Raw genomic sequence first — 17262 nt, forward strand, 5'->3', positions numbered from 1 at the left:
CCATCATGTTGCTTAGCAACCAGAACATACTGTTACTTGATAGACGACACTGCATGCTGGAAAAGAATTGTTCATTATGGATAATAAACAATAACATTTTGGGTTAAATTAAATTTAATTATCCACTGGATTTTATTATTTTGTTTTAGTCTCTGTTTTATAAAAGTAATAAGCAGCTCGCGAGGGCAGCGATGCGGTGATTTTTATCATATGAGGAACATTTAGGCCCAAAAAAAATCCCTGTAAAGCACTTTTAATTCTGATTCTGATTATAATTTTGATTCTGATTTTGATTTTAATTTTGATTCTGATTGGACTCTGATTTTGATTCTTTTTATTTTGATTCTGATTTTGGTTCTGTTTCTGATATTTATTGATTCTATTTTGATTCTCGTTTTGATTCAGATTTTAATTTTGATTCTGATTTTGATTTAATTCTGATTGGATTCTGATTTTGATTCTGATTCTGATTGGATTCTGATTTTTCCCCGAGGGGATTTGAAAGTTTGAATTGATTAAAGTGCATTATTTTCAGAGCTTTGTTCCTGTAACAAGCTTCTCTTCTTCGGTGAAAATGTCATCATGAATACGTCATTTTCTTCAGGAAATTCTCTCTAAATCTGTTTATTTAAATGTTGGGTTTGCTAAGCTGCTTTGTGCGTGATTCAGTGATTCAGGTAACGTCGTGTTGACTCACGCTGCCTGATGGAGAAGAGCAGCATGTTACAGAAACAGGAGAGAGTTTATCTGAGTTCAGACACACAGCCGTGTTGACAGACAGGAGGAAATAATGAGGGTTAATGGAGCTCGCAGTTTCTCTCTATGGCAACACAGAGCTTTTAAATGTTAATAGCTGTACGCGTGGTGGGTTTTAATTTATCCCCCCCACCGTCTCTCTCTCTCTCTCTCTCTCTCTCTCTCTCTCACACACACACACACACTCTCTCTCTTTCTCTCTTTCTCTCTCTCTCTCACACACTCACACTCTCTCTCTCTTTCTCTCTCTCTCTCACACACACACACTCTCTCTCTCTTTCACTCTCTCTCTCTCACACACACACACTCTCTCTCTCTTTCTCTCTTTCTCTCTCTCTCTCACACACACACTCTCTCTCTCTCTCTTGATCCTTCTCACACACAAACTTTCTCCCTCTCTCTCTCTCTCACACACACACACACACACATACACACACACACTCTCTCTCTCTCTCGTTCTCTCTTTCTCTTGCTCTTTCTCACACACTCTCTCTCCCTATCTGTTGCTTGTTTTCCTGTTCCTGCTGGTTGCTCTGTACTTCACAACTCCTACATGGTTAAAAAAAAAACTGCATGACCAGTTCCTCCTTTTTAAATGAGCTCCACCAACAGAACGAGTGGAGAATAAAAGAGCACACTTCTCCACTCAGATGGGTGACGTCCTGCAGGTGTCAGAGCTAGGTGAACTTCATGGAGAGCAGCGATTGAGTGTAAACGTTGATTGCTGTGTACCAGTATATTTTCAGTTGGTACATTACATTAACACGATGGATTAGCTAATGCCAGCTAGCTAGCTAACGGTAGCTCAGTCAGTTGTGACTCAAAGCTCTAAACCCTTTTCCGGGAAGATAAATATACTTGTGCAAATTATATGAATAAAATTTAGCATTTTACGTATTAATTAATTTATCACTATGAGCTAGCGATTGATGCGCCATCTTAAGTTGCACTTCAGGTAATATCTCTGGGGCGTGCTCCCGGCATAAGGAAGGGGCGTGGCCATGACCAATACGCCGAGAGACCGTATCTACTGCGCGTCAGTCAAGATGGCGACTTTCAATTCAAGCAAAAAGGCTTCAAAGCCACACAATGGGAGTCAATGGCGCCATGTTGTCCACTTATACAGTCCTGACGTGCTCACAGATACAAGCTTGCAGAAATATAAATCAACCCTTACGCGTACATCAAACATGTCCCTCTACCAGGAACCATTAAAGGTTTATATAGAACCCTATAATGGAGTGTTGTCTTGTTCGAAAGGTTCCTAGTTGAACTCCTTTCTATCATAAGAACCCTTCAAGCACCCTTTTGCTCCTGGGTATTATTTTTTTATTGTTACTGAAATATACAACTGTTTTGCTCAACTCCTAATTTCAGTTCATTATGACTCAGGACTTGTATATTTTTCTTAATTTATTTCGTTAATTCCATGCTCCTTTTACTTTTACTTAATAATTTTTTATGACATACTGTCTGTGCTTCTGCAGGAACCATAATTAGCCGGCTATGAGGTAGTTAACGCTGGAACGTTAGGCCTCGCACATGGGGGCAAAGACCGCCGTTTTACGAAATGACTCACTGGAGTACTGGACAACACAAACACACACAGACACACACACACACACACACAGACACACACACACACACACACAGACACACACACACACACACAAACAAACACCAGTCATCTTTTAATATGCCCCCATTTAATATGTACACTGTGCCTCTTTCACACACAAACACACTGGTCAGTTGGACTGTTTTGGAAGATTTTTATTACAGTGTGTTTCTGCAACATTTACAGACTTCTCCTCAGAGTGGGTGAAGATAACAGAGGAGAAAACACTGATCAGACACACCAAAGAAACAAGTTCACCATCTGTTATAGTCACAAACATGGCTGCATCGAGTGCGATATCATCGTATGGTTGGCCTCACACACTTGGACGCCTCGTCTTTACAGGTATAAAGGACATTTTGAACTGTGGGGGTGTGTTTTTTGACCATGATGGATTGAATGGTTCACAGTTCCAGGTTTCTGAAGCACTTTCCTGTAGTGTTCTATATAAAACCTTGAACAGTTCCCTGAAATAGACAAACTGAAGAAACCTTTATAGAATTTTTTTTAAAGAATGTAGGTGGTAAAGAGTTTTGGTATGTAATTAAGTGTGAATTTCAGGACACAGACTATATCTCCCATAACACACGCCTGTTGCATTTCTGACGTGTCAACAGCTAATGACTAATGGCTCTTTCACCACGGGTTGCCAGATTGGCTCTTTTACCTCCCACATGCCCTATTTTTACTATTTTACACAGTATGAATTCACAGCATTTTGGGCTCTAAATGAGGACTGAGACGAGTCCTGCTCAAGTTCAGCTCTAACTCACAAGTTTATATCCCTGGTTTACAGGGACTACGACAGATGCTCTGCATAAATGGATTTAAAATGAATATTTTGAAGTTTTTTGTAAGGAGACGTTTATTTAACATTTATGGAAGGAGTCTGCAGTGTCTGCACTTTGTAACAATCAGAGTTAAAGCTGTAACTTAAATTCCTCAGGATTCTGAACTTTGAGGTTTTTCTGTAACATGATAAGCTGTTTGTGTTTTCTTTGTCTTTTTAACTTTAAGAGAGAGAAAAAACTGTTCATAACTCCTATAATGTAAGTAAGTACAGGAATCAATTTGTCTTGTGAACGTTCCACAACATTGAATGTAATGGTTAAAAAGTACAATGTGTTGTTCCTTAGTATATTACATTCTAATCTTAGGCACATTTCTGTGGTGTAAGGGGAACAAAACATTTCAAGGAAAGCTGTTTTAGGAAAACAATCAACGTCAGAGTGGTAACAGCAACTCTACTTTATCATGCTGACCCATCACTGATTATTCTCCTACCACAGCACTACCAGAAGTGTTTTATTCTTTACATAGCTACCTATAAAGGCAGATAATCTTCATCAAATGTTCTCAGATATATGAAAAAGATATTATTAGAAATTACAACATGCTAGAAAAACAGTCCTCATGTCTGACATCACCGTTTACATGTGAGCAAGGAAGCTATGCAATTAGAGGACAGGGATGGGAGTAGAGAAAACAGGACCACTTCAGAAAAAGAGGGTAACATATTCACATATAGGTGATAATTTTAATATTATAATTGTAAATAATTCCTGCTTAATACACTACATGGCCAAAACTATATGGACACCTGACCATCACGCTCATATGCACACAAATATATAGAATGTCTCTGCATGCTGTAGCATTACAATTTCCCTTCACTGGAACTAAGAGGCTGAAACCTGTTCCAGCATGACAATGCCCCTGTGCACAAAGCGAGCTCCATGAAGACATGGTGTGTGAAGGTTGGAGTGGAAGAACTCGAGTGTCCTGCACAGAGCCCTGACCTCAACCCCACTGAACACCTTTGGGATGAACTGGAACACCGACTGAACCCCAGACCTCCTCAACAACATCAGCGCCTGATCTCACTAATGCTCTTGTAGCTGAATGAACACAAATCCCCACAGCCACGCTCCAAAATCTAGTGAAAAGCTTCCCAGAAGAGTGGAGCTTATTATAACAGCAAAGGGGGATTAAATCTGGAATGAGATGTTCAACAAGGACATATGGGTGTGATGGTCAGGGGTGCACAAACTTTTAGCCATACAGTGTAGATTGTAAAGGTTTTAAACACTCTGCTATATCTGAGGTACTTTTCACGTGTGCCTCACTACTGCTTTTATTGCAGGTACATTTTTAAGCCAAATTCAACTTTCCTACTTCCTTGTGTATAGCCGTAAGTTGTTTTTAATTTTATTGTGTATGAAACTGTTTTTCCTTCATTCAAGATAACAAAGTGTTCATTCTGTTCATTCCTGCATTTAAATAATAGGATTGGTGCTGGTCCTTAACCAGGGCTTGGGCTGTTCTAGAGATCTGGGTGTGTTATATACAGATTTAGAGGTGGGGTTTATATCCTGCAATCTGGCAACCCTGTTCAACCAGCGGAGAGCAGAGGAGACCGCATCTATCCAGCTGATTTACACACAGACAGAGGTGTGGAGAAAGAGAGACTGAGAGACTGTGAGAGAAAGAGAGAGAGAAAGAGACAGAGTGGAATAACCGAGTTTCTCCTGATGGAGACCCAGAAAAAAATCTGGGTCTCTGTTCTGCTCCTGGTGGCTGTTTTTCAGCCGACTGTCACTGCAGGATGCAACACTCAGGTACGGCTGCTTATTAACAACCCTGCTGTTTATAACACTCTTATAACGGCTGAATAATCACTAACACACACACACCTGCACCTGAGTGTGGCTGAGCTGGAAATAAGCATTCGCACTCTGACTGTGGCTTTATAATAATAATAATAATAATAATAATAATAATAATAATACATTAAAAGTATTACAGATGTTGTGGGTTTTTTTTTAGGCATAATGACCTATTATGCATCTTTCTAATTAAAAGATGAATGAGTATGGATGAGTACATCGTCATATTTTTAATTACGACTGAAAATGTGCAGATTTTATACCAAGCACTGTTTTCAGGCATCTAAGCTTTTCGCGTCTTGAGAAAAAGAAAATGTGGCTTCATGAAGATGATTGGTGTAAATGGTGTCAATTTTATGATTAACAAATGCTCACACTTGACTGGAGCTGGATTATCTATCTATCTATCTATCTATCTCTCTATCAGTAAAAGGAGTGGTGGCTGATTGCCATCAAAGTGCATTTGATGAATAAACAACACAGGTTAACTGTGATGTTATAATGACATGTTTGTATGTGATGTAATGGTAAAATTAATAGTTTATTAGTTTTGCTTTCCTCAACAGATATTGCAGCCACGGCAAACTGCAACGTGGCATAAAATCTAAATTCGGATTTTGTGTCTAAAGTCCTATCCTCCTCCCTGTTCCCTACAAACCTAGTCTAAGTGTGTTATGAGTATTACTCCTCGTGCCCAAAATGCCTCTCTAGCTACTACAAACAGCACTATTGTGGTAGTTTAGCTTCACTCTCAAATACATTTCCTTGCTCCTGCGGTGGCACACCGTAACTATGTCCCCTAATAACTTTAAAGATAATTTAAGGGATAGCATTGGACCTTAAGGGCAACATTTAGAGCTTTACTCAACCTTATAAACCTTTCCAGGTAAAAAGACGTACTCTTGATGGTGCCACTCCAGCGACACGGAAAAGTACAGTATGGCACCTTTATTTCTGAGAGTGTATTTTGTAGCATAGTGAATAATGTCCTACACTGCACCACTTCATGTCATTTCCAAGATTTACAGAGCAGGACACCAGTTCAGTCATTTACCTGGACAGGAATAGCTGCACAAACATTTCAGCTTTAAACCTTCATCAGTGTGTACTACACTACCAATCTAAAAATTTGTGCACCCCTGCTCATAGATAGTCTTTTTAAAAAAGAGATTCTACTATTTACAATAATAATAAAGAACACTATGAAACAACACAAATGGAAATAAGCTGTGACTACAAAAAGAGTGTTATACAAATCAAAAGGTTATATCTAATATTCTGGACACACACTCAGCACTTTCTCAACCAGCTTCATGAAGAAGTTTCCCCCAGGAGGCTTTTCATAAACGTCCCATCAGCGTGAGCACTTGTTGGCTGTTCTGTATGCAAGCTAATTGAAAACTACAATTTACTATTTAAGTAAAAATTAAAATACTGTTTCCAAAAAAATACACACAAGCTTAGAACCAAATTTTAAACATAAGCCTTGATCAATAAATCATATATATTTGATCTAGCGTGACCAAATATTTGACTGGTTGTGTGTATACCATAAAGCTGTAACATGGAAATAAGCTCCCTAACCAATCACTAATCACTGTGACCAATAACACACACTCCATTTGTGTGTTTCTTTGTGTTTAATTTACGGCACTCGCACAGACGATATCTCCAACCACATACTTACCGTATATTATAGATGATTCTTAGTTATACGTTATACATAAGAGTAAAGATGGACTGTATTTGCCAAATGAAGAATTTGTCAAAAAAGAAAAGTTTTATTTGTAAATGTCTCTAAACAATCGACATTGTCACAAAGCAGCTTTATAGTCGTAGATTTAATTCCCTGCTGAACAAGCCAGAGGCGACTGGTGAGGAAAAACTCCCTGAGAAGACGAAGATGAGGAGAGAAGCCTCTAAAGGGAAGCCGTCCTCTTCATGGTGACACCAGATAGTGCGATTATAAATATCATTACAGTATACAGGTGGAGAAGAGTAAAGACACACAGTACTGAGTGTGCTGAAAGGATGGTCAGTGTGTGTAGACTGTGTATAAGAGTCCTGGGATGAGCACAGGACCGTCTTTCTGATTACAGCAGCAGCTCTATACTGTAGTACAGCCATTTTAAACAGTCTCATCACACACCAGGTAACAGAAGGGCATGAGCTTGTAGGAAATAACTGACAGAACCAAACATGGCTACAGATAGCTATAGAGATCTAATGCAATTCATATCACAATCTCCGTAAGTATTAATATAATCGCTACATGATGTATCGTCCACATTGTGCAGCCTTAACTAGCACATTGCTAGGTCTGTGTCCTTCGTATTGCCGCACTCCCTGCTGTAACTGTTTTATCCCAGGGTTCTCATATCTGCTTCTGTATATCCAGGAGCTTGTGTAACTTTCCAGCGTTTACTAAACCCAGTCATGAACTAATGAGCTAAATCAGACGAGCTTGAGGTGGAACTAGGATTGGGCAATTAAAAAAAAAATTAAAAAATCATGATTCTCAAAGACATTTACGAAACACAACACGTATCACGAATTAACTGCCAACAAAACAGTCATTCCATACTTAATTTAATAAAAATAAATGTGGTAACATTTTTATTTATGAAAAAAAAAAATCAATTAAAAAAATTGATTTTTTTTAATTTATGAAAAAAATCAATTAAAAATAACACTAAAAGGAGAAAAAATCTGTAAAAATGTTAAAATCAAAAAACAAACAAACAAAAAAAACCAAAAATTGTAATTATTTAAGAAACACTTTAAAACGTTACAAAATTATATCATTATAATTCTCTCAGAAAGGTATATTGTGACATAATTTATCACAATATCGGTATTATGTCATTATGTAACCCAGCCGTAGCAGGAACATCACCAAAATGACTCCACTGCAGTTGACTGAGGGGAATGAGGTGAATGTGCCAGGTATTGCGCAACTTCAGACTAGACGCTTTGAAAACATGGACCAAAGGTTAACCTGCTGCAATGTTTGGATACTCTCATTATATTTATTTTATTTATTCAGATGATATCGAGTGTGATTACTTAATAAGTGGAAGTGGTTTTAAATGTGATGCAATCTAAGTTAGAACCACACTTATTTCTCGTGGTGGTGGTGTGTTTAGTTTAGGGCACTTTTTCCACACACATTCAAAAACAAGAACTGCCCCAAACACCAACCAAAATATCTTGGGGTTCTAGATAATTATTAACCACCTTTACAAACGACTGGAATGGAAATATTGTTACTTTCACTGAATGGCCATTTGGTTAAGCAGTCTACACTGGCTTTACAGCAAATCACCTCTCACTCTTTTGCTCTGGAACAGTGAAGTGAAACGTAAAAAGGTTCTAATCGAAACGAATTAAAAAAACTTCATGCTAAAATTGACTGTAATTTAATTGAAAATTTGAATTGAAAAAAAAAAAAGAGCTAGTCTAAGGGGGCAAAACAGATAAACCCTTGTACTAACAAAATGTTAGAATGATATGTAATTCTCCATTAGCAAACTAAAAATTTTAACATTGAAACATCATCTCTTCCCAAAAGAACTAATTTAAGCGGTTCAGAGCAATGGGGGGGTGAATATTTACGCAATCCCAAATTTTACATTTTTTATTTGTAAATAATTTTGCAAACTATATACACTTTCCCTTCCACTTCAATATGATGGACTGTTTTGTGTAGATGTATGACATACAGTATAATCCAAGTTAAGTCCAGATTGTAAGATTACAATGAAAAAAAAAAACATAATTTGGAAACCCGTTGGTTGCATTGCAGTGTTTAATAAAATACTTGATGCTCAATCTGTTTGTTTGTTTGTTCAGAATGTACCTTTCAGATAAATACAGTTAACTTGACACATTTGAAAGGAGATCATGTTTTGAAAGGAGATTTGAAAGGAGATTGTTAATGTGTTTTTGGTCACTAAACTGATTTTTCTCGATCCGGTCCACTTGACCTTGGACTGACTGTAATGTGGCTCGTTACCTAAAAGAGTTTAACACACGAGTATGACACATAGTGACTAAGAATTTCTGTTTCTCTACAGTTATGTAACCAGGCTGTGGATGGCTCCCTATTCGATTATGGAGCGAAGACCTTGACTGGAGATTTGCCCATTTCCTTCCGTCAGTATACTGGGAAGTACGTCCTCATTGTCAATGTGGCCACCTTCTGAGGACTTACCTTCCAGTATTTGGGTAAGAGTTTCAGATTCTTTGAAACATGTGAACCTTATACCAGGATGTTAGATGTCAATATTTGAGCAGGTGCCTCTCAGTCACTCTTTGCTTGCTTTTCCTTATCATGTAAAAAAAAAAAGACCAAACAAGTATAGGACGTGATGTCTTTCCAACTCTCCCTAAGGCATTGTTTTCTTATCTCACTCAGAACTGAATGCACTACAGGAGGAGCTAAAAGATCTGGGCCTCGTCATTCTCGGATTTCCTTGTAACCAGTTTGGGAAACAGGAACCCGGGTATAATCATGAGATCTTGCCCATGCTAAAGTGAGTAGCTTTGAGCTGATTTTTTAGCCTGTATCTAAACATTTAGGAAGTGTTGGATTATAAATCGAGAGTCATAGTTCGACTTGGGGAAGGAAAGCATTCAGCAGTTTTTAATCAGAAAAAGTAACTTGTTATCAGGAAGATCCATTTCACAATAGCCATGTGACCTTGCAGAAATGGTTCATCACTAATTCCACCCTTTTTAAGCCTAGAACTGAAGTCTACATTCATCACTTCATAATTAAATGTTATATGAGAAGTCAGGCTACCTCACCACTAATACTTAATCACTCAATACTTACTTACATACTTTAAGGGGGAACAGGAACTTGCACATCTTTACTCATACTCTAAATGTGAGCAATCAGCCGTGTTTCTTTTCTAAAATTTACTTCTTCCGGTTTGCACTGGAGCCAGGAAAGGAAAGGCACACTTGCCTCAGTGTCAAGTTGTTCAGTATTTCAGATAGACTTGCTAATGTCTAGAGACTAAGAGGTTCTTCACCTACAAAATGGCAAAACATTTTTGTTACTGCGTATAACAGTGAGTTTTGTAATCATAATCCATAGAGGAAGCTACATTCCAAAATAAAAACCCTTTCCTTTAACCGATGGTTCCCAACTAGACTGTCCCCACCGTCCTGACCCTATCCCCATGTAATGCCGTGTGCACCAAATCTCAAATTAGCAAACATGAAACAACGGCTCAGAACTTTCTCAATGAATGTACTGGTAAGACCTCGCAGAGAGTTAGTGCATGAAAGAGTCTTCATATAGTCCATAAACAGGAAGTGACTGGGGAACCGAAGTGTGTGTGCTAGAACTCAGGAGGAGCCCGGCAATGCTACCCATCACACCACCTTTATGACCATGTATTAACATAATAAAAAAGTATATATGGGAAAGATCTGTAATGTATCTGCTATTACAAGTACTATAATACATGCTGGATCATCCACCTCACTAACGAGACCACTCCGATAAGGTCTGCCTTTGAGACACACCTTCTTTACTTTGACATGGCATTTCTCTGGTTGCATTCACAGGCATATCCGTCCAGGGAAAGGATTTGTTCCAAACTTCCAGCTCTTTGAAACTGGTGATGTGAACGGGCATAACGAGCAAAGTGTTTTCACTTTCCTGAAGGTAATGGTAACAACAACCCAAGTTTAGGGCTTAAGTGTCTTTCATTTCACAGAAGTCTTGATCCTAATAGCTCGAAAAGAGCACAGTCATTGCAAAGCTACAGAAGGATCTCTGCAGGACAGCTGGAGATAGCTATTCATATAAAAAAAAGCAAGCGTGCAAAGTTACGTTTAATTCACCAGCCAGAACAGAGGATTTGATGCATTTAAAACCCAAGCTGGTAGATTGAATTGGAGTTAAATTAAAATGGGATTAACATAATCCTTCCTTCTGCTTATTCAGAATGCCTGCCCACCTGTCGGTGACAGTTTTGGAAACCCCTCCGGCAGGCTGTTTTGGGAGCCGCTGAAAGTAACTGACATCAAGTGGAACTTCGAGAAGTTTCTGGTGGGCCCTGATGGAAAGCCCCTGATGAGGTGGTTTCCAAGGGTGAACGTTTCTGAAGTTCGGGCCGACATCATAAAACTCATCAATGAGCGGAATTCCAAAAACTAATCAACCAAAATTAAGGCGCCTCAGATAACACTATTCTATATTTGTATCTTTCCAGGTGGTTAGAGGATGTTCTGTTATGCCAAAAATGCGAGAGAAACAATTTTAAAATTAGAGAATCAAACTTAAGGTCAGTGTTCTTCAATTTCGCTCCTTCAGGACCAAGGAACTGAGCTATTTCCACTAGAAAATACCTGATTCACCAAAAAGAAACTCATGAGCTGATTCAGGTCTCTTGAGATTAGGAAACCATTCAGTTGTGCAGAATTGTGGCCTTTCAGACACTCTTCATGTAGAAGACAGCTTTAGATTTAAAAAAAAAAAAGAAAAAAAAAGTGATTCCTTGAGTGAGGCAGGTAGGAGCATGGCACCATGGTGGTTCTGGAGATCTGGACATGTTCATGAAGCTCAGGTTTAAAAGCAGGACTTTCTGCAAAGCCTGAGTGGAGACTGAGGGATAAGAGCAGCTCTTCAGTGCATTCAGGCTGCTTGGTTCTACTCAGACATGTCTGGTTCTCCAGAGTGACCCATCAAACCCTGCTCCCACCTGCAACAGGATCCTGTCAATAAAGCATTAAAGAAAATCTGATGTTTTGTTTGATTTACCTTCTCTAGAAAGATCTCATTTTTGCACAGAAATCTTAACAGTCGGAGGATTTCTACTCCTCCAAGTCCTTAGTTCTTGTCTACTTTTGAGAAGTTTTATGCTAGAAAATTTATTTTATTTTTTGGTACAACCCTAATATAGCATTCTCTGCACTAATACAAAATACCACCAAATACATGGATTTGATTTATTAGACTTGGGTTTGGGAGTCAGTGGTAAACCTCCACTACCATGGTTGGAACCTTTGGCATCAAGAGAAAACACTTAACACCAGTCAGGATAGAAGCCATTGAGCATTACAGGCTGAGCTACTGATGCGTGTTAGTTTCAACCTACAGTCCTTAATCATGCTCGTTGAGATCTGGTGCTATTCAAGAAGTTTCTTTTGAGCCCAAACAAATAGCCCTGCAAAGTTTAGTCCTAAAATCAATTTAACATACTCTGGGTTAAAATTAAGATATTCCAGATGATGTCAAATAGCTGGATTAGATTTGTTATTCTTGGGTTTCAAACCAAGTGGTAGACCTCTACCAGCATGATTTGGCACCAAAGATATAATAGCCAATAATCGGCATTCTAGAAAGAGTTAATGATTGAAAGTTTGTTAGCTGTTACAAATAGACCTTACAGCTTCCATCAAGGGTCTTCAGTCCTGCTTCTTGAGATTCCATGCCCTTCGATAAGTTTCTGATGAGAACCCGTTTACTATAATCTAACACACCTGACACTTATTTGCAGAGACTTCTGAAGATTTGGGATATAATGATAGGTCTCCACTAGCAAGAAAGACTCAGTGCTGAGCATTACAGACTAACCTTGTACAGACTTGTATTACTTATTACAAACTCATAATTTTATACGGCTTCAAGCAGCCGTCTTTAGTCCTGCTTCTCAAGATCTGGTGACTTGTGAAGGCTGTTGTGGAGCCAAGTCAAAGGATCCTGATCCTAATCTAATTGGCAGATCTCCAGGGTGGAACAGTTTACATTTTTACATTCTTTAAACATTTTTCCTCATTTAAATGACCCTTCTATCAAAAGGTACTTACAACTCAAACAGGATACAACTAAGCAGTTGAGGGTTAAGGGCCTTACTCAAGGGTCCAATAGTGGCAGATTGGTGGTGCTGGGATCTGTACTCATGACCTTCTACTCAGTAGATCAATGCCTTAACCACTGAACCACCACTTTGCCTTACCTTTTCTACCACTGCTCATTTACCCTCACTAAGTTATGGAACTTAAACACTGACTAAGTATGTAGAAGATTGTTACTTATTAGAAATTGACCTCACAATTTTATACCGCTTCAAGCAATCCTGCTCCTTGAGACCTGGTGACTTTTGAGAAGTAGCATTCTCGGCACTAATACTGAGATCAAATTTGGATTAGGGATTAGGCCTAAACCCTTAAGTTGGAATCTATGCAGTATTAATCTTCTAAACATCTTCTAAGGAATGACAGTTGGTTCCATACTTCCACCCCGTCTTAATATTATAATGTCATATTAGCTTAAACACTCCGCATTGTTTTCCATGCAGTTACAGGACAGTAACCAAATAATATAATTAATACCAAACAGTTCCAAATGATCTAAAATTCAATTCTAGCTTTTTTCTAAGAACAGTTAACATGCTTGTGTCAAGCAATCCCTTAAGGACTAATCAGATATATTGTAAACTAGCATTCATTCTAGGTTCTTAAACATGCTTGGAATGGGAAACCTGAGTTATATGGTTCTACAAAGAACTATTATTTGTTCCTCCAGAGGTAAAAAGGCAGAGAAGCCTTTAGGCTGCTAGATTTAACTTACCAAGGGTCCACTACCAAGAAAACGTATTTTCTAAGTAATAAATAAATAAATAACAAAATTATATCATATAAATTAAATATGAGCAGATTTTTGAGGGATTTAAAAAAAATTTTTTTTTCCAAATTACCACAATGCTATATATTGATCATAAAACCCAAAACAATGTGTTTTCTAACCCTGCATTTCTTAACAAAACACACTTGAAATTAACTTAGTAAGTTAGTACACTCTCAGAAATACTTTTCCTTGTCGCTGGGGTGGTACCATTTCTACCTTTAGAATCTATTTTCTCCTGAAAATATAAATATAATGTACTTTTACAATCCCTTTAAGGGACATAATTAACTTAAGGGACCTTAAGGACCACTGGTATGCCTTAAAAGTACATCACATGCACTTTCTGAGGTAAAAGATACACATTAAAGGTACAAATAAAATGTACTTTTGATGGTTCCACTCCAGCAACAAGGAAAAGTACAGTTTAGTATGTTTATTTCTGAGCGAGTATTTCACCCACTTACATGTATATTCCTGAAGAATGCTGTAATCTTTTGAGAACCATATCTTCATACATCTTCACACAAAATCACTAGTTTATACTTACCAAAAAAAAAAAAAAAAAGGAAAAAGAAATGAATTCTTGGTGACAGACCAGACTTTACACCAAGGCATGACATACTGTAATGTGTGTACCGGAGAGACTTCACACTTATGAAACACACTGTAGACATCAGGACATTAAGAATATATTTATTATGATTATCAAATACAAAAAGATTCACGAGATGTGCTTTCGCCTAATAGAAGAAAAAGAAATCTCACTCCAAAAGAGCACATAACTACATTAAATAAAAGCGAAAGTGCCGTTCAGCTCACAAAACATTTCAACCTCTACACACTCCACACACTTGTATTCAGTTTAGCTGTTTCTACTCAACACACGTTCACTAGAAAGGCCTGTCCAAACCTGCGTATTGTTATATTTACATATCATAAACGCTGCGTCATGTTTTTACAGCAAATTCGTCTTGGGAAGATTGTTATAAACAGAGTCACGTACACATCTCAAACTACTCATGTCACAGAAAGAACAATCCGAATAACCGGAAAATTCACAACTCCATTTTTGGACCCAGTTCTTCTATAAATCGATGAATATTAATTAATTATCCTTATAAATGGATTACAATGGCATGTGGTTATATCTCTGCTGATCTGGTCTGCACTAATGCTGCCTTCAAGTCCTGTCAGAAATATCGTAGGTATGAGGAGAACTTCACCACAATGTCGTAATTACAACTTGTATGTACAACGTATTTTTTTCCGAGTTGTGGGTGTGTCAATAACAAAAAAGTCCCGGTATGAACGAGATAATTTACGTGAAAGTTTACGTGATAATTTTGCACGTTAACTCTTAGATGGATAGAGAGACAGATAGAGTTCTTCATTTTCTTTCCGTAAGGCAAAATTAGCTTCTTGTCAGTGATGATACAAAAAATAATAACTTCCAAACTCTTACGCATGAATTTCCAAGGAGGACTTGAAGGCAGCATAAAGCAGTGAATATGGATAAGTGCATGGATGAATAGATGAGCTGTTCTTAATAAGGTAATTATAATTATTATAATTTGTTTTGGCCCACTGTGTGTCAGCGCAGCAGCCGACACAACACCGGTCACATCAAACATCTGGGATATATGATGCAGACAAAAGCAATACACAAACAACAGCGATACAAAGACAATGAACCACACGCCATCATCACTACTGAAAAAGATCATAATAGAAATTTTAACTGCCGGCTTGACCTACCCGCAATCACGGATATACATTCAGGAAACATTAACGACAAAAAAAATGTATATATTAAACATTAAAGTGGGCCTTCGAAGGATTGTAAGATCTCAGAAAGATTAAAAGTTAAATATCAGTTACAGTAATTTAGCTAAGTTCAATGAACAAATTACACGTAATGGATGTTACGTTGTTTTTAAACGACTGACACGTGGATACAGAAACGATAAGAAGTGTATGGCGTGTGAATAAATAGAAATACATTCTACTGTGGCGCAAAATTTTCCGAGACAATTCTCCTACAGAGTTACAGGACAACACTTTCAACTTCCACATCGTCAGCCTATAGGGTGTTTTTTTTTTTTTTTTTTTTTTTTAAACTCCCAAAGAAATGAAACCATTTTTCACTTGAAAGAGAGATTTTCAGGAAAAAAGAACCCACATATGACATCATACTTTTGCTTTCAGTTAGTTTCAGTAAATAAATAGCGGTAGTGCTTTACGTTAAAGTTCCTGTAAGTAACGCTATTCACGTCATTAGTTATCAAGTGAACTTCAGCGTTAATACATAATTAACAGATATTCATGTGCTATTTGAATGAGAATAAACAATAAACCTGGGAAACTCTGTAATTTATGCGAATGTATGCAAATTTATTTCGCCTTACTGGAGAAATAAACATGAGCTGATGATGAAGATGTTCAGTTTTAAACTCGGGGTTAGACTCGGGTGTCAATATGGCTGACGGTTTATTAACGCTGAAGGTTTAAGATTTGTGAATGTAACTTATGCAGTAAATATCATCGATTAAAGGAACGTTGACGTAAAGCCGTACCGAAAAATAATCTTCTAATCAAAAGCAGGATGCTTCGAAACGATTCGACAGTATTTTCTCTTCTGGTCCGCACGATGCTTTCGTCCATTAAATAACTGACAGAATCACTGTATAAAGCAGAGTTTCAACAATAGTAAAAAGCTAAATTATTATTAATAATAATAATTATAGTATATATATATATATATATTGTATATATGTACTCCAGAACAGTGTTTCACATATAGGCTTATAAAACTTAAGCATATAAACAACATTTTATCAGAGATATATTTATATATACTGTATATATATATATACACACACACACACACACACACACATACGCGCGCGCACACGCACATTAGGGGAGGAGAAATAAAAGTTCACACCATGCCAACTGAAGGAGAAACTGCATCATGCTACTAAGCCACGTGGCGGCGGAGAGGGAGGGTGAAGCGCTTAGTGCTTTCCAGAGTCCACGTTCTGACGCTCCCGCTTCCCGAAACCCGCTGCTCCTGCTTCTGCCGACAACAAACGCTCCGTTACACAACATACACACCTCATTCCACTATACACACACCCTGGTGTTGATTAGTTTCCTATAACAGCAGCTCTGACAGTCGTGCTGGCTGCAAATCACAGCTTCACATTAATACACTCATTCTGATCCATTATAGTTTCTATAGTCACAACGTGCACAGGGACATAAACACAAAAACGGATTACAAAACGGTTATGGAAGGAGTCTCCAGTGTCAGCGCTTTGTAACAGTCAGAAGGGTAAATTTAGGTTTTCTGACATCTTCAGGACAGAGGAGTTTACGCTTTACTCGCTAACTGAGATGACAAGCTGCGTTTTTTTGTCTTATTGACTTCAGTAGAGTAAAAAGGCGAAGCTGATGAGGGAGCGACTGTTTATCACTGCTAATGGAAGTGAGAACAGGAACTAACTTGTCCCGAGGACATTCCATAACATTCAATGTAACTATAAACAGATAAAAATACAATATGCTGTACTTTA

The 17262-nt window shown here is 37.9% G+C and overlaps 2 protein-coding genes across 12 annotated transcripts in view; one reads left to right on the forward strand and one right to left on the reverse strand.

Moving 5' to 3' along the window:
• gpx3 (glutathione peroxidase 3) overlaps window positions 1-11796 on the forward strand; it is an 86316-nt gene extending 74520 nt beyond the window's left edge. Inside the window, exons 2-6 of one of the 2 annotated variants that reach the window (XM_053236827.1) lie at window positions 4862-4992; window positions 9117-9267; window positions 9458-9575; window positions 10621-10720; window positions 11003-11796. In XM_053236827.1, coding sequence (XP_053092802.1) covers window positions 4906-4992; window positions 9117-9267; window positions 9458-9575; window positions 10621-10720; window positions 11003-11215 — 669 coding nt within the window. In that variant the 5' untranslated portion in view covers window positions 4862-4905 and the 3' untranslated portion in view covers window positions 11216-11796. Of the gene's footprint in view, window positions 1-4794; window positions 4993-9116; window positions 9268-9457; window positions 9576-10620; window positions 10721-11002 lie in introns of those variants that run through there. The other variant, XM_026947312.3, reaches the window with a different exon arrangement.
• Window positions 2699-17262, reverse strand: part of tnip1 (TNFAIP3 interacting protein 1) — a 53618-nt gene continuing 39054 nt past the window's right edge. For 6 of the 10 annotated variants that reach the window (XM_053236819.1, XM_053236823.1, XM_053236822.1 and 3 more), the window contains one exon: window positions 2699-2841. In XM_053236819.1, the coding sequence (XP_053092794.1) occupies window positions 2714-2841 (128 nt within the window). In that variant the 3' untranslated portion in view covers window positions 2699-2713. Of the gene's footprint in view, window positions 2842-14364; window positions 16764-17262 lie in introns of those variants that run through there. The other 4 variants (XM_034307213.2, XM_034307210.2, XM_053236825.1 and 1 more) reach the window with 3 other exon arrangements.

Source organism: Pangasianodon hypophthalmus, chromosome 9 (genome assembly GCF_027358585.1).
Source record: "Pangasianodon hypophthalmus isolate fPanHyp1 chromosome 9, fPanHyp1.pri, whole genome shotgun sequence".
NCBI classification, from domain to species: Eukaryota; Metazoa; Chordata; class Actinopteri; order Siluriformes; family Pangasiidae; genus Pangasianodon; species Pangasianodon hypophthalmus.